The sequence below is a fragment of the Phalaenopsis equestris genome, unplaced genomic scaffold (assembly GCF_001263595.1).
Source record: "Phalaenopsis equestris unplaced genomic scaffold, ASM126359v1 Scaffold000107, whole genome shotgun sequence".
NCBI classification, from domain to species: domain Eukaryota; kingdom Viridiplantae; phylum Streptophyta; class Magnoliopsida; order Asparagales; family Orchidaceae; genus Phalaenopsis; species Phalaenopsis equestris.
The window spans coordinates 3,217,654-3,231,901 of record NW_018164549.1 but is presented as its reverse complement, the minus strand read 5'-3'; the positions used below and the strand labels follow the sequence as shown (position 1 = coordinate 3,231,901).

The following is a 14,248-nucleotide window of genomic DNA, read 5'->3' as shown; positions in this document are numbered from 1 at the left end:
TGACCTGACAATGTATATATATATATATATTAAAATAAGGTTGTGTACTCAAATGATGATCCAACAAAAAAATATATTTGAAAAAAAATGATGATTGTTGTGAAAAGATTTATTAAAGCAAATTAAAAATTATAACTTTTTAACAACAAATAAAAAGAGATTTTGATGCAAACCACATAATTTTGAATAGTTACATAAAAGAATAAAATATCCTTCAATTCATGTAGGCCACCGTTAAATGTAATGAAAAATAAAATTTAGGATCAATTTAGAGCAATTTTAAATAGTCTGAGACTAAATTGGACACTTCTTAATTTTCAGGGACTATTTTGGGCTTTTACTTGGTAAAAAAATAATAAAAGTAACACTTCTTTGAGTTTAGCTCTTTCTTTAAATTCAACGTATGATTTGATTTAACGTTTCTTGTTTTTAAATCATAATATAGGTTAGTTATATCATTTATTAGGTGCATTTTCTTATTATGTGTTACAGTTATATTTGACTAAGTGTAGCTCTGAGCCATATTGCTCCACAAATATATATAGATATCAAATGAGTGGAACTAATGCTTAAAAAAGATTTTCCTAAATGTTGAGGAAAGATCAATAGTTAATTTAAAGTTTGTTAATTTCTTTAGATTTAGTGTTTTTGTTGATCATTACTACAGTTTCTAGATGTATTATGGATGGAATGACGTGGTAGATGATATATAAAGCAAGTTCCCCATGACTGTAAAATTTAGCTTTCAAACTATAGGCTCGACTTTGTCCATCTTCTTATTTTATGAAAGAAATTGAAGTGTTTATTCTTTTATTAATTCATTTAAGTGAGTAAAAGCAAGGATGAGGTGTATCATCTTTCATCGGATGAGGATGAGGGCAAGATGCTCGTGGTTCGACAGGTCCTACAAATTGAGAATACGAGGGAGTCGTGGTGGCTTCGCGACAACATATTGTACACCCGTTGTACTGTGAATTGAAAGATATGCAGTTTCTTCGATGGATAGAGCGGCGAGAGCGTGACATCTACTCGGATGGTAGAGAAATTGAGCTTCATAACTTAGAGGCATTCTCAGGTTTATTCTCAGTTGAAGGAGAATAGATTCAACATTGACAAGAGGTGTCTAGTGGAGTTTTTGATTGAAAGCCAACTACAGGATCAGGTTTGATACAACATGGTGCCTCTGGACACCTGACATCTTTTTCTAGAGAGTCTATGATAGTATGACTGCAAGACTCGACATAATGGATACAAAAACACTTTCACCAAATTTGATAAGTATCTTGTCCTTCTACTCTCTATGAAGTTCGAGATCACAGGTTCCCTTGCCAACTTAGAAGAATTGGTGAGAACAGTTTTGATGATGATAGAGGATGATAAGACTGAGGCGCCGATTCTAGACATGGCACAACCACGACAGAGAACATTTTAGGACATCATGATCAAAACCATACCGTCTTGGCCACCACCATTCAGAGAGGCTTGGGTTACTCTCACTCCAGTTCAAGTTGAGTCAATCTTAAATTATCTTGGGAGGATTCAATATATGATAGGTGTCACAAAGTCTCAGTTTAGTTCAGTAGTATACTCACAAAAGTTTTGATACATGTAATCAGAGAAAACTCCAGTGTTTTGGGAGAAAGTACAGTCGACAATGAGATTCAGGGGCTACTAGGGCCACAGTTGAAGATCCTTCAACCGCGGGAGTTTCCAACAACTCTGTCACCATCACCGTGCAGACAGAAGCTTATCAACGAGGTTGAAACTCTCCTAACCCTGAAAGACTGATCCGGGCCTACCTTGAGTTGAACCAGCTAAAGAACAGCTAGACCGGTTTGGCCAAGAGGGAGTAGGATTGGCTAACTCCTGTTTCGGTAGCTAGGATTGCTGCCCAAGGGGAGGTTTCTCCCCCTACCTAGTTATCTTCTATTATAAATATATTATTTTCTATTATAGGGTTTAGTTTTTGCTTGAGAGTTTTTCCGCCGCCAGTGTCTTTTTCCCTTGCTAGAGTTGTATTCGTGGACAAGTGGTGTTTCGGCTATATCCTGCTCTAAGTTGGTGATAATCTTTGTTGCTTCCCATCGCCTACCTCTTCATGTTCAATGCCACAATCCCTCCAGCCTTCCTGTTGGTCGTGCTGCTGCAACTCCCCTTCCACCTTCCCGTTGTTGCAGCCTCCCTTAATCCGCCGTTCCATAAGGCTTGTGAACTTCTAATTATTATTACCTGCATTGAAAACATCATCTCTACAGTTGTGGCCAAAGCCTTGAATCTAAAAACAACCAAGCATCCTCTCCCATGTAAATCTGTTGGGTTCTCAAGGGAGTTCAAATATGCTTGTGTTGGCAAACACTTTGCATGTGGAGTTTTATATGACGTTGTCACAGCAGAGATCTCACGTCATTATAGAACGGTCATGGCAATTCGATATGGGAATAATATATGATGGTAGGCAATTCAATATAGGAAAAATGTATGATCGTAGAGCCAACACATAGCCATTCAAATGAATGGGAAGATAGCTCATTCTCTTGCCTACAACTGCCCATTCTGAACCTGCCCAAGCATCTCATGAGACCTCTGCCTTCACAGTGGTTTCATGCTCTTCTATACCGGCCACTGTGAAGGAAATTACTGATTCATTGTTGCTTAAGTTTTCACAAACAATGATGACAAGAGCTTCACATTTCTGAAATCTATTAAATGCTTATTGGACCAATATGTGGATATCTAGACTTAATCGTAGGACTCCCTTCCGTGTGGAAAAATCAAATTTAAGTTGAGGTGTTTTCTTACCCAACCTCCCACATTACAAAAATGAGCCTGACTAAACACAGGCTATCGCAAGATATGGCAGATGACTTATTATCAAAACAACTAACTCAACACATACTAAGCTTTTGTGTAGTTCTTGCACTACTTTTTCCAACAACAACAAAAAGATTTATCTCACTAAGTAGGGTTAGCTACATGAATCCTTTTTCTCTATTTTGTCTTATTGATTGTCATATTTTCATTTTATTCTAATAAATTCAGATTTTTTTTAATACAACATGCTCAAGTCTTTTTAGGTATATTTCTACCGAGAGTCTATGATAGTATGACTGCAAGACTCGACATAATGGATACAAAAACACTTTCACCAAATTTGATAAGTATCTTGTCCTTCTACTCTCTATGAAGTTCGAGATCACAGGTTCCCTTGCCAACTTAGAAGAATTGGTGAGAACAGTTTTGATGATGATAGAGGATGATAAGACTGAGGCGCCGATTCTAGACATGGCACAACCACGACAGAGAACATTTTAGGACATCATGATCAAAACCATACCGTCTTGGCCACCACCATTCAGAGAGGCTTGGGTTACTCTCACTCCAGTTCAAGTTGAGTCAATCTTAAATTATCTTGGGAGGATTCAATATATGATAGGTGTCACAAAGTCTCAGTTTAGTTCAGTAGTATACTCACAAAAGTTTTGATACATGTAATCAGAGAAAACTCCAGTGTTTTGGGAGAAAGTACAGTCGACAATGAGATTCAGGGGCTACTAGGGCCACAGTTGAAGATCCTTCAACCGCGGGAGTTTCCAACAACTCTGTCACCATCACCGTGCAGACAGAAGCTTATCAACGAGGTTGAAACTCTCCTAACCCTGAAAGACTGATCCGGGCCTACCTTGAGTTGAACCAGCTAAAGAACAGCTAGACCGGTTTGGCCAAGAGGGAGTAGGATTGGCTAACTCCTGTTTCGGTAGCTAGGATTGCTGCCCAAGGGGAGGTTTCTCCCCCTACCTAGTTATCTTCTATTATAAATATATTATTTTCTATTATAGGGTTTAGTTTTTGCTTGAGAGTTTTTCCGCCGCCAGTGTCTTTTTCCCTTGCTAGAGTTGTATTCGTGGACAAGTGGTGTTTCGGCTATATCCTGCTCTAAGTTGGTGATAATCTTTGTTGCTTCCCATCGCCTACCTCTTCATGTTCAATGCCACAATCCCTCCAGCCTTCCTGTTGGTCGTGCTGCTGCAACTCCCCTTCCACCTTCCCGTTGTTGCAGCCTCCCTTAATCCGCCGTTCCATAAGGCTTGTGAACTTCTAATTATTATTACCTGCATTGAAAACATCATCTCTACAGTTGTGGCCAAAGCCTTGAATCTAAAAACAACCAAGCATCCTCTCCCATGTAAATCTGTTGGGTTCTCAAGGGAGTTCAAATATGCTTGTGTTGGCAAACACTTTGCATGTGGAGTTTTATATGACGTTGTCACAGCAGAGATCTCACGTCATTATAGAACGGTCATGGCAATTCGATATGGGAATAATATATGATGGTAGGCAATTCAATATAGGAAAAATGTATGATCGTAGAGCCAACACATAGCCATTCAAATGAATGGGAAGATAGCTCATTCTCTTGCCTACAACTGCCCATTCTGAACCTGCCCAAGCATCTCATGAGACCTCTGCCTTCACAGTGGTTTCATGCTCTTCTATACCGGCCACTGTGAAGGAAATTACTGATTCATTGTTGCTTAAGTTTTCACAAACAATGATGACAAGAGCTTCACATTTCTGAAATCTATTAAATGCTTATTGGACCAATATGTGGATATCTAGACTTAATCGTAGGACTCCCTTCCGTGTGGAAAAATCAAATTTAAGTTGAGGTGTTTTCTTACCCAACCTCCCACATTACAAAAATGAGCCTGACTAAACACAGGCTATCGCAAGATATGGCAGATGACTTATTATCAAAACAACTAACTCAACACATACTAAGCTTTTGTGTAGTTCTTGCACTACTTTTTCCAACAACAACAAAAAGATTTATCTCACTAAGTAGGGTTAGCTACATGAATCCTTTTTCTCTATTTTGTCTTATTGATTGTCATATTTTCATTTTATTCTAATAAATTCAGATTTTTTTTAATACAACATGCTCAAGTCTTTTTAGGTATATTTCTACCGTAACACAAGTTAAATCTAAAACATCTACTCTCCTAATTGGGCCATCAAATGATCCCCGTTTAATATGACCAAACCATCTAAGACGACTCTCTCTATTCTTGTCTGCCACTATAGCTACACCAACCCTTTCATAGATATATTCGTTTCACTTTTTTTCTCTAAGTTTAAAGTCGCTGATAGATCATTTTTAATACAACATGCCCAAGTCTTTTTTAGGTCAGCCTCTACCTTAACATAACTCAAATCTAAAACATCGAATCTCCTAATTAAGTCATCAAATGGTCGTCGTTTAATGTGACCAAACCATCTAAGACTACTTTCTCAATTTTTGTCTTCCACTAGAGCTACCCCAACCTTTTCATGGATGTATTCGTCTCACATTTTGTCTCCAAGTGTAAAAGCACTCACCAACATAAGCATCTCAGCAACACTTAAACTTAGTTTTGTGATTCTCTTTTATAGGTCAACATTTTGCGTCATAAAGCATTGTAGGTCTTACCACCATCTTATAAAATTTTCCTTCAAGGCTAAATGGTGCTTTCTGTCACACAATAGCCAGATACATTCCTCTACTTTAACCATCCAACTTGAATGCTACTAAATCATCGCCATGTATATCACCGTCATTTTCAACAGTAGACTCGAGACTTGATCAGCCATTGTTACAACCCTGCCACTAGATTTGCTACTATGAAAATTGCATTTCATGTATATAGTTCTAGTCTATTCAAATAAAAGCTTTTAGACTATCAAATTGATTTCCATAATTCAATTTTTTTCTTGAACTCTTTCTCTAGTCTTATCCACGTCTTATCCACAAGGATATCATCAACGAAAAGCATGCACCAAGGTACTCTCTTATGTAAATGTCTAATAAGAACATACATAAATAAAGCAAAAATATATGAGCTTACAGTTGATCATTGATGTGATCTGACTGAAATGGGAAAATACTTGGTTAATCTTCTTTCTATTCGAACACAAGTAACAACTTTAGTATATATATGTTTAGTGACGTGAATATAAATCGTATCAACACCTTTCTTTTTTATAATTCTTCAAAGTATTTCTCTTAAAACTTTATCATAAGCTTTTTCTAAATCAACAAAAATCATATATAGATCCTCACTCTCTCTGTACTTCTTTATTAAACCTCTCAATTAATGTATAGCTTCTACCGTAAACTTGCCTGACATAAATTCAAACTAATTTTGAGAAATATTTGTATCATGTCTTAACTTATATTCAATTACTCTCTCCCATAATTTAATGTATGGCACATTAACTTTATTCCTTTATAATTTGGACTCTCTTATGCATCCCCTTTATTCTTAAAAATAGGGACCAAAATATTCTTCCTCCACATGCATCTTTATAGTTTTTAAAATAATATTTAAAAGTTTGGTAAGCCAAAAAACTATCAAATCTCCTAAACACTTTCACACTTCTATTGAAATACCATCAATTCCTACTTATTTTTCACACTTCATTTTCTTTGAAGTTTCATCAACTTATGTTTTACTTATGCAACGGTAAAAATAAAAAGTTTTATTATTATTAATAATATTATTATCACTGAAATCAATTGTATTTTTAAAATCTTCATTGAAAAGTTTATCAAAATATCTCACCCACATATATTGAATATTCTCATCTAAGAAAAAACTTTTTTATTTTCATCTTTAATACACGAACTAAATCACAATTTATATCTTTGTTTGGTCAATTTATACAAATATATTTTATCATCTTTATTATCTAATATATTATAAAGATCACTAAAAGTAGAATTTTTAACTTCACAAATTATTCTCGTAGACTCCCTACGACCAGCCTTATATTTCTTTTTTTCTAATTTTCTATGTTTTTATATTTAATCCAATTTTATAATAAATTTTTTAATATTTTAGCTTTTCCTGCATTATTATACCACCACCAACTATTATTATTTATAAGAGTTTTTTTTTCCCACACAATATTAGCTTTTTCATGAACATCTCAAATCTTAATATCTTGAATTTTACTTATAAAAATATTTTATCTGTCTTTTAAATGGCCCCATTTAATTATATAATCATTTTTTTTATTGTATTTTTTATCTTCTAAACATTTATCTTAAAATCCAATGCAAATGATCAATATTAAGTACTTAAATTTGTAATTGAAATGACCTGACAATCTAAATAATCTCTACAATCAATTCTACTCATATAAAAAAAAAAATTCAATGTGCCTTGGTAGATTTTTTCTTTGAAGGGATAATATGCTCATGTATTTTCTTAAATTAAGTATTAGTAATAATAAAATTATAAGCTAAAACAATATCTAATATGAATTTTTTTTCTTCATTAGTCCTGTGGTCACCATGAATATTTCTAAAATCTTAAATCATTCTACCAACATATTCATTTAAATCTTCTCCAATAAAAATTTTTTCTTCCTAAGATATTATTTATATTAATACTTCCAGGTCTTTCTAAATTTTTTTTGAGCATGTATCTAAACCTACTTGAGGAACAAGCGCTTATAACAGTAAGAATCTTAACAAAAACAACAATCTTTAGAGTTCTAATTCTATTATCACTTATCCATCATGGTCACCATGGATACTTTTCCAGATATGGCACACTTCACCGCCTCTATTAAGAAAACATTTGATACAATGACTATTATCTGTTCTTCCACAACATAGCAAGGCTAAACTGCATCCCATCAAACTTAACCTTTGATAAGATCGTTAAATTTGTGAGTCATCTTTTGTAAGAATTATAGAAGAGGCTCGAAATTGATAGTCAACTTGGCTCGACATGGCCTTCTCAAACAAATGGCCAAATAGAGGTCGTCAATTGTCCCTTAGGGAATATATACAGTGCCTAATTGGAGAACGCTCCAATAGTGAGGCGATGCCCTCAGTTGAGCCGAATTCACCTACAGTTTCTTGCTTTTCGACTTGCTATTGACTACACAAAGACACCAAACTATGCCATGGACATGTCTACTCTTCCAACAATAAAACAACAGCAACCATGGCAACCTATTTTGAAAACATGATCAGCAATATTAGGCACAAATTTCAGCTGTCAAATGACTAATACAAGCACACAGATAATAACCATCGGCTCCTCAAATCCTTTGAGTCTGAGGATCCTTTCATGGCCCGTTTATGTGAGGAATGCTTTCCTCCGGGTACTCAAAGCTCGCCGCAGGAAAGTTTGGCTCTTGTGGTTCACAAGATAAATGACAATGCTTATGTACTCTCACATCCACTAGATTTGCACACCTCCCTCTTATTCAATGTTCAGATCTCTATTAGTGACTTCTTACCATTGGCTCCATCACACCCCCTTTGAACTCTTGATGAGTTCTTATGAAGCAGGGGAGATTTGATGCAGGACCACCATAGATATATCTGTTATTGTGTGGAGCCTGATTTGGAGCATCATAGTGGAAGACAGCAGGCGCGGCTCTTCAAAGCCAACTTCGGGCGCTCGTGCGCCCACAACTTGGAAGACCACCACAAGCTGCAGGCTCGGTGCTCCAGTGCCCAACCCGAGGTTAGGCGCCCTTACTCTCACGTCTCGGTGCACTTGCGGTTCTAGGCTTTTCTTTCCTGAGCCACCGGTGCTCCAGCGCCCACTTCCAGGCGCTCTTGCGCCAAATGCAGTTGGCTCCCTGTTTCGATTTAAGAGGCTCTTTTCAGCAACGAAAAATGTAGATTCCAGCGCTTGAGTTCTTCGACAAGCTTACGGTGAAGGAGAGAAGTGTCGGGGAGGAGGATTTCGATGCGTGTTTCTCTTGACGGATCGAGAGGAAGGATTTGGAGCGAAGTGTTGTAAATTTCTTTGATTATAGAGAGGAAATTTAAGTGAGTTTTCTGTTAACTTTTTAATTTTTTGGTGATGTGGTTCTATGGTTTTTTCCCATTTTCGGGTTTTTCGGCACTAAATTCTTGTGTGCTTTTTTGGATTGTCTTTGCTATGCTTTTATTTGTATTTTTGTTCCGGTTATGTCAAATCTGTGCGATTCTATTCCGTAGTATGGTTTAGATTCTAATTGAATCTAAGCCCCCGTATAATATAAGAGGATTTATCATCCCAACACTTTCTCCCGAGAGTGCACATCACCCCTACCATATTATTACAGCTTTCTATTATAGACTGCATTTCAAGTTCTACTTTTTTAACTTAATAGCCTGTTTTTGAAGCCTTCTTTGCAGCTATCATATATTAATTTGTATTCACGCAACTTTGATCATTTGCTGTTATTTAACAATGATATACTGTTCTCTGGTTTAGTCTACTTCTCCTTCCCTACTTTGTTTATTGCTTTTGGGTTCTTACACCATTGATGGATCTCTTTCTGGATAACAAGAGAAAAGTTGATCGAGGATAACATATAATTATATTACACGGGTTTTGATTAAACATGTAGTATACAATCAGAAAAAAAATCAAATTTGAATGATGAGGAACTTCTATTGTAATAAAATGGTTGGTGCAAGACAAACTATTAATTCGATGATGGGTGAAGGATTTGGTTGTCCTACCAATGACTAAGTTCTATATCTTCACCAGAAAATCAATTAAAACTTTAATAATTGTAGAAATACAAATCTAAAACTAATTATCTAGAAGATTGAAAGAAACACAGCACAAGAATTAAAATTTTAATTAAATTCCATAACATTTTCACAAGATTAAAGCATAAATAAATAAAATGGTTGCAAATAGAGATTTTATTGTTAACTGGTTTTGACCAAATTTAAGCTAATCACTGAGACAGAAGTATGGATAAAATTCTATAAAGGTGGTCGTCTATAGAAAATGTAAATAAGAAAGAATACTACAAATCAACCGAAAGATTGTTTTTAAGAGCGGTCCTTATCATAACAATAATTTTCAACTTTGATCGTCTTTCTTCAACGGTTCTACACTCTCACATTAGTTTCCTCTAGTAACTAGACATGAATACAAGTAGTGGAACATAAGCTTGCATTCATAAATAAGTGCCTTTACATTCCAAATGAATAAGTATATCTAATAGGCATGATGGGGAAATTCTAATATTCACTTGAATGTAAGGAAGGAGGGAAAGAAAATAAAAGTCATCGGGAAAAAAGAGAAGAAAATTTGAAATAAAAAATATGGTGTAGAAAACCAAGGAATGTAAAAATTGTAGAGAAATCAAAGGTTCACGAGAGAATTAAAGAAGTTAAAGCATGAAAAAGGGGATTTGGGTGACTTTTAACTCAATAATACATCCATAACACTGTAGAATACAGAATCCCATATGACCAATAAGCAACAATGACCCAACAATATGAAAAGACTCAAAATACATGTACATGATTTAATTTTCTCAGCAGACATAAAAATCACTTTATAGAGCTTCAACAATTAACTGCAAGTGTTTATCACCGTCTGACTCTCTCTCTCTCTCTCTCTGTTCATTAAAAAAAGTAGCTGTTACGATAAGCTATTCTATATTTGACATTTCAATTTGCTCGGTCAATTTACTCATGGCAACATCATCATCATTAGCAATATAGCTAATCCCCAGTATTTCAGGGTAGCTTTCATTAATCGTCACTATGCAGCGCATTAGGCTTCTTGTTAATGTAGCGTCTTGGTAGGAGTTGATGCATGTAATCTTACCTCTACATTGTAGGTTAGTTTTTACCATAATTCGGACCTGGACTTACTTTTCGAAGGGCTAAAAGGTATATGCTTTAAAATTGCAATAGATGTGTAATTTTATGTGAATTTGTCAATCGCTAAAGGAGCATCTAACAGCTAAATTTGGTTTTGTGGAAAGAATATTCAGATGGTGGTGTGAAAAAATATAAACGTTAATGATAACAAGTAGAGCCTACGCTAATGGGATTGTAAATATATTTAGGGGCATTTACATACATGCCACACAATTCTTATTTTATTTACATATCTAACCCCTAAGCATTCATATTTACATGATACCACTTAAATTTAACATCACGTCAAAAATACCACCATCACTATCTTCTTAAAACTGAAATACACCTTCTAATGCGTAGATTTATGACACCAAGGTGTTATAAGTGTAAAAAATCAAACTTTGGGTGATAGATATGTAAATTCAAAGGAATTGTGTGCATTGTATGTAAATTTTCCATCCAATTAATATTGTAAAAAAGAGCTAGATGAATGTTAATATACCAATACTAAATAATTGTAAATTGGCATAAGTTTGTTTCTAAAGTTGTCATGATTTCCTTGTGATAGTAAAATTGTTTCTAAACTTCAATATTCTCTCCCTGTTTCCAAATAATGTTTCTAAACTTTCTGATGCCAGGGTTTCGCAACACAAGCAGCCAAATCTCAGCCTCCGTAACCCAAAACGGAAAATATGTCATCTGCGCCAGTGAAGATTCCCATATTTACGTCTGGAAACATGACACGGATCCCAGACCAACCAGAAGCAAAGTAAACATCAATACCAGACAGACATACGAGCATTTCCATTGCCGTGATGTAACGGCCGCCATTCCATGGATAAATGCTGCCGCCACCACCTATAACACCCCCGGCGAAACAACTCCTCATGGCTTCAAAACCCCGCCACCGCCGCAGCCGCCCATAAATGGCCTTTCTCAAAACTCAAAACTTAGCCTCCAGCTTCTGGACGAATCCAACGGCCATGAGTCTATTATTGACTCGCTACGGCCACCCGGTATTGTTGGCTCGAACACGAATCAGTTCGGCGATCGAGCTTCGGCGACATGGCCGGAGGAGAAGCTGGTGGTGTCGTCAGAGCAGAGCAGTCCTGAGAGCAGCACGGATCGGAGTGATGGAGGAATTCATCTGCAAAGCAAGTCAGCTTGGGGAATGGTGATCGTCGCCGCCACGAGAGGAGGCCGGATCAGAACATTTCAGAACTTTGGGTTTCCTGTGAGAGTATAATAGTGCGTGTGGAAGTTGCTGGCAAGTTTATCAGCTCTGCAGTAGATTTGTATAGATAGAGGAATATATGGCGAGGAGATATGTAATATCTGTTGTTTGTTATGATTTTATTTTTATTTTTATTTTATTTTTCAACCGCCTTCAATTTGAATTAATGTGCGTCGTTTTGTTCCAGCTGAAAAGAAATAGTGCTGCCTTGTGCAGATAAAATGTATGGTGAAGCTAGTTCAAAGAGAAGGTTCTTTGCAGAGTCTCATTTGAATTGAATTTTTTTTCTTAGATGATGATAATTAGAGGCAATAGCTTGATGCATGGTGATATTGAATGACTCCAGATTATGATATTCTAATATATAGTTAATATGAAGCAAAATCGTTTAAAGGAATTTAGGAAATTTAAGGTTTAGAAGACATCAATTGAGTGGGCAGCTTATTTTTGTTGAGAAGTTAATGGTGGCCAGATGGTAATAAATTGGTCTAATTAATTTGATAAATTTAGCAAGAATTCATTCCCATGGTAAAACTAATAAATAATTGTAAAATTTTTTTCATATTTGAGCAAGATTAAAACACTAATTAAACCAATATTAAATTTTAGGCTCTGTTTCGCACAGTTTCTCAGTTTTTCAGCTGCAGCTGTGACTGCTGCGGGGAAGTTAGTTGCATGTTTGTTGCAGTTGTGTGAAAATAGCTATGGGACAATTGTTTTTAAAAAAACGATCATTTTGCCCCTGTTTAGTAAAATTGTTTAAAACAGAACTGTGATGACTATGTCAGATAAGAACTAATCAATGTATGTTAAGGAAATTGCTACGAGACGTTATAAATTTTTATTTAAAAACAGATTATGAAATAAACTAGAATACATTTACAAGACATTCACAGATTTTGAAATTAGAACTCTACAAGAATACCAAAATAAATGTACCAAATTAAGTGATATCGAGCCTTATGCTAAGAATGTGAAGTATCCCTTAGAATGTAATAGCCACTATTTGCTTGTAAAAGAAATCAAATCTAATTTGTATATATATTTATTCATGTTAAACTTGTTTCCTTTATTCTCAAAATATTTATTTATAGATTTTTTTAAAAGCATCAACATGATTAGCAGGCTAGCTATTTTCAAAATTGAATTAATAATCCATTCAATTTTTTTTTAATTTCGAATTAAATTATTTTTCTGATCAGTTGACTCACACATCCAATCTTGCAACAATAAAAAAATCATATGTAACACTATCGAAACTGGTAGTTCATTAAGTAGTTGATGTTCGATTCATTTGTTAATAAAATAAGCCAAACATAAATAATTTTTTTCATGTTCGATATATAAGCAAGGCAATCACACAAAAATTTATTCATTATATAATTGAATTGTATTGTTTTTCAATTTTTAATTGACAACAAAGCTACAAAGTTTTATAATTAATTAAAATTATAATTAAAAACATATTGAAATTATATTAATTTTTCTTTAAAAGAATATTTTAATATAAATAGTAATATTTAAATCCCGCCCCTACTTTTATTATCCTACGGTTGCATGATTAGGGCTGTCAAGATGACTCGTTCGCGAACAGCTCGTCTTCGGCTCATCACGCAAACAAGCTGGACACAAACGGTGATATTATTTAAGGAGTTGAACACGAGCCGAGCCTAAGTTCGTTCAATATCGACTTCGTTGACACCCCTAACCTTATGATGCCAACTTTCACGCATAAAACTAAAATTAATTCGAATTAATTTTGAAATCATGTCAAATCATACCAATTAGTTATCTAAAATCCAAAAAAATTTCGCACGAACGTCGTTAAGAAAAAAGGGTTCCCATGCAGCAGGAGCATGACATAGAATTCATATCGATCATGCTGACTATAATATTTTAGAATTTTTAGTTTACATGAATTAAATCTAATGCCTTCAAAATCATTAATGGTTATGTTTTCATTGCATTTAATTTATTAAATGTTCATGATGGAAGCCTCTTGGAGTAGATACACCGTGAATTTATTGCTACGTTTAGGGTCTCTTTGGGGCAACTGTAATGCTTAAAAAGTTGATGCACAATAACAGTGCGAGGAATCTGTTGCGAAGAAGTTATGTGTCTGTTTGTTTTGTAAGGCTATGTAGCAAGCAGCTACTTTTTATAAAATATATATATATTTTTTAGTTTATATATTATTATATTGTTTATAAGATAATTGATCCAAGCAATAAGTCATACATAAAAATAAAAATTATATTCAGAATCTCAAAAAAACTCGTAATACAACAATCAAAATCAAAAATAAAAATATTAAAACAACAATTAACGTTATCATGATATTGATTTTGAAATGC

General features: G+C 34.8%; 1 protein-coding gene across 1 annotated transcript in view; it reads left to right on the top strand.

Annotated features, from left to right (window-relative positions):
* Positions 1-12,088, top strand: part of LOC110020694 (WD repeat-containing protein 44-like) — a 32,800-nt gene extending 20,712 nt beyond the window's left edge. The window contains exon 7 of the mRNA XM_020718888.1: positions 11,299-12,088. Within this exon, the coding sequence (XP_020574547.1) occupies positions 11,299-11,906 (608 nt within the window). The 3' untranslated portion in view covers positions 11,907-12,088. The remainder of the gene's footprint in view (positions 1-11,298) is intronic.
* Positions 12,089-14,248: the final 2,160 nt, after the last annotated feature.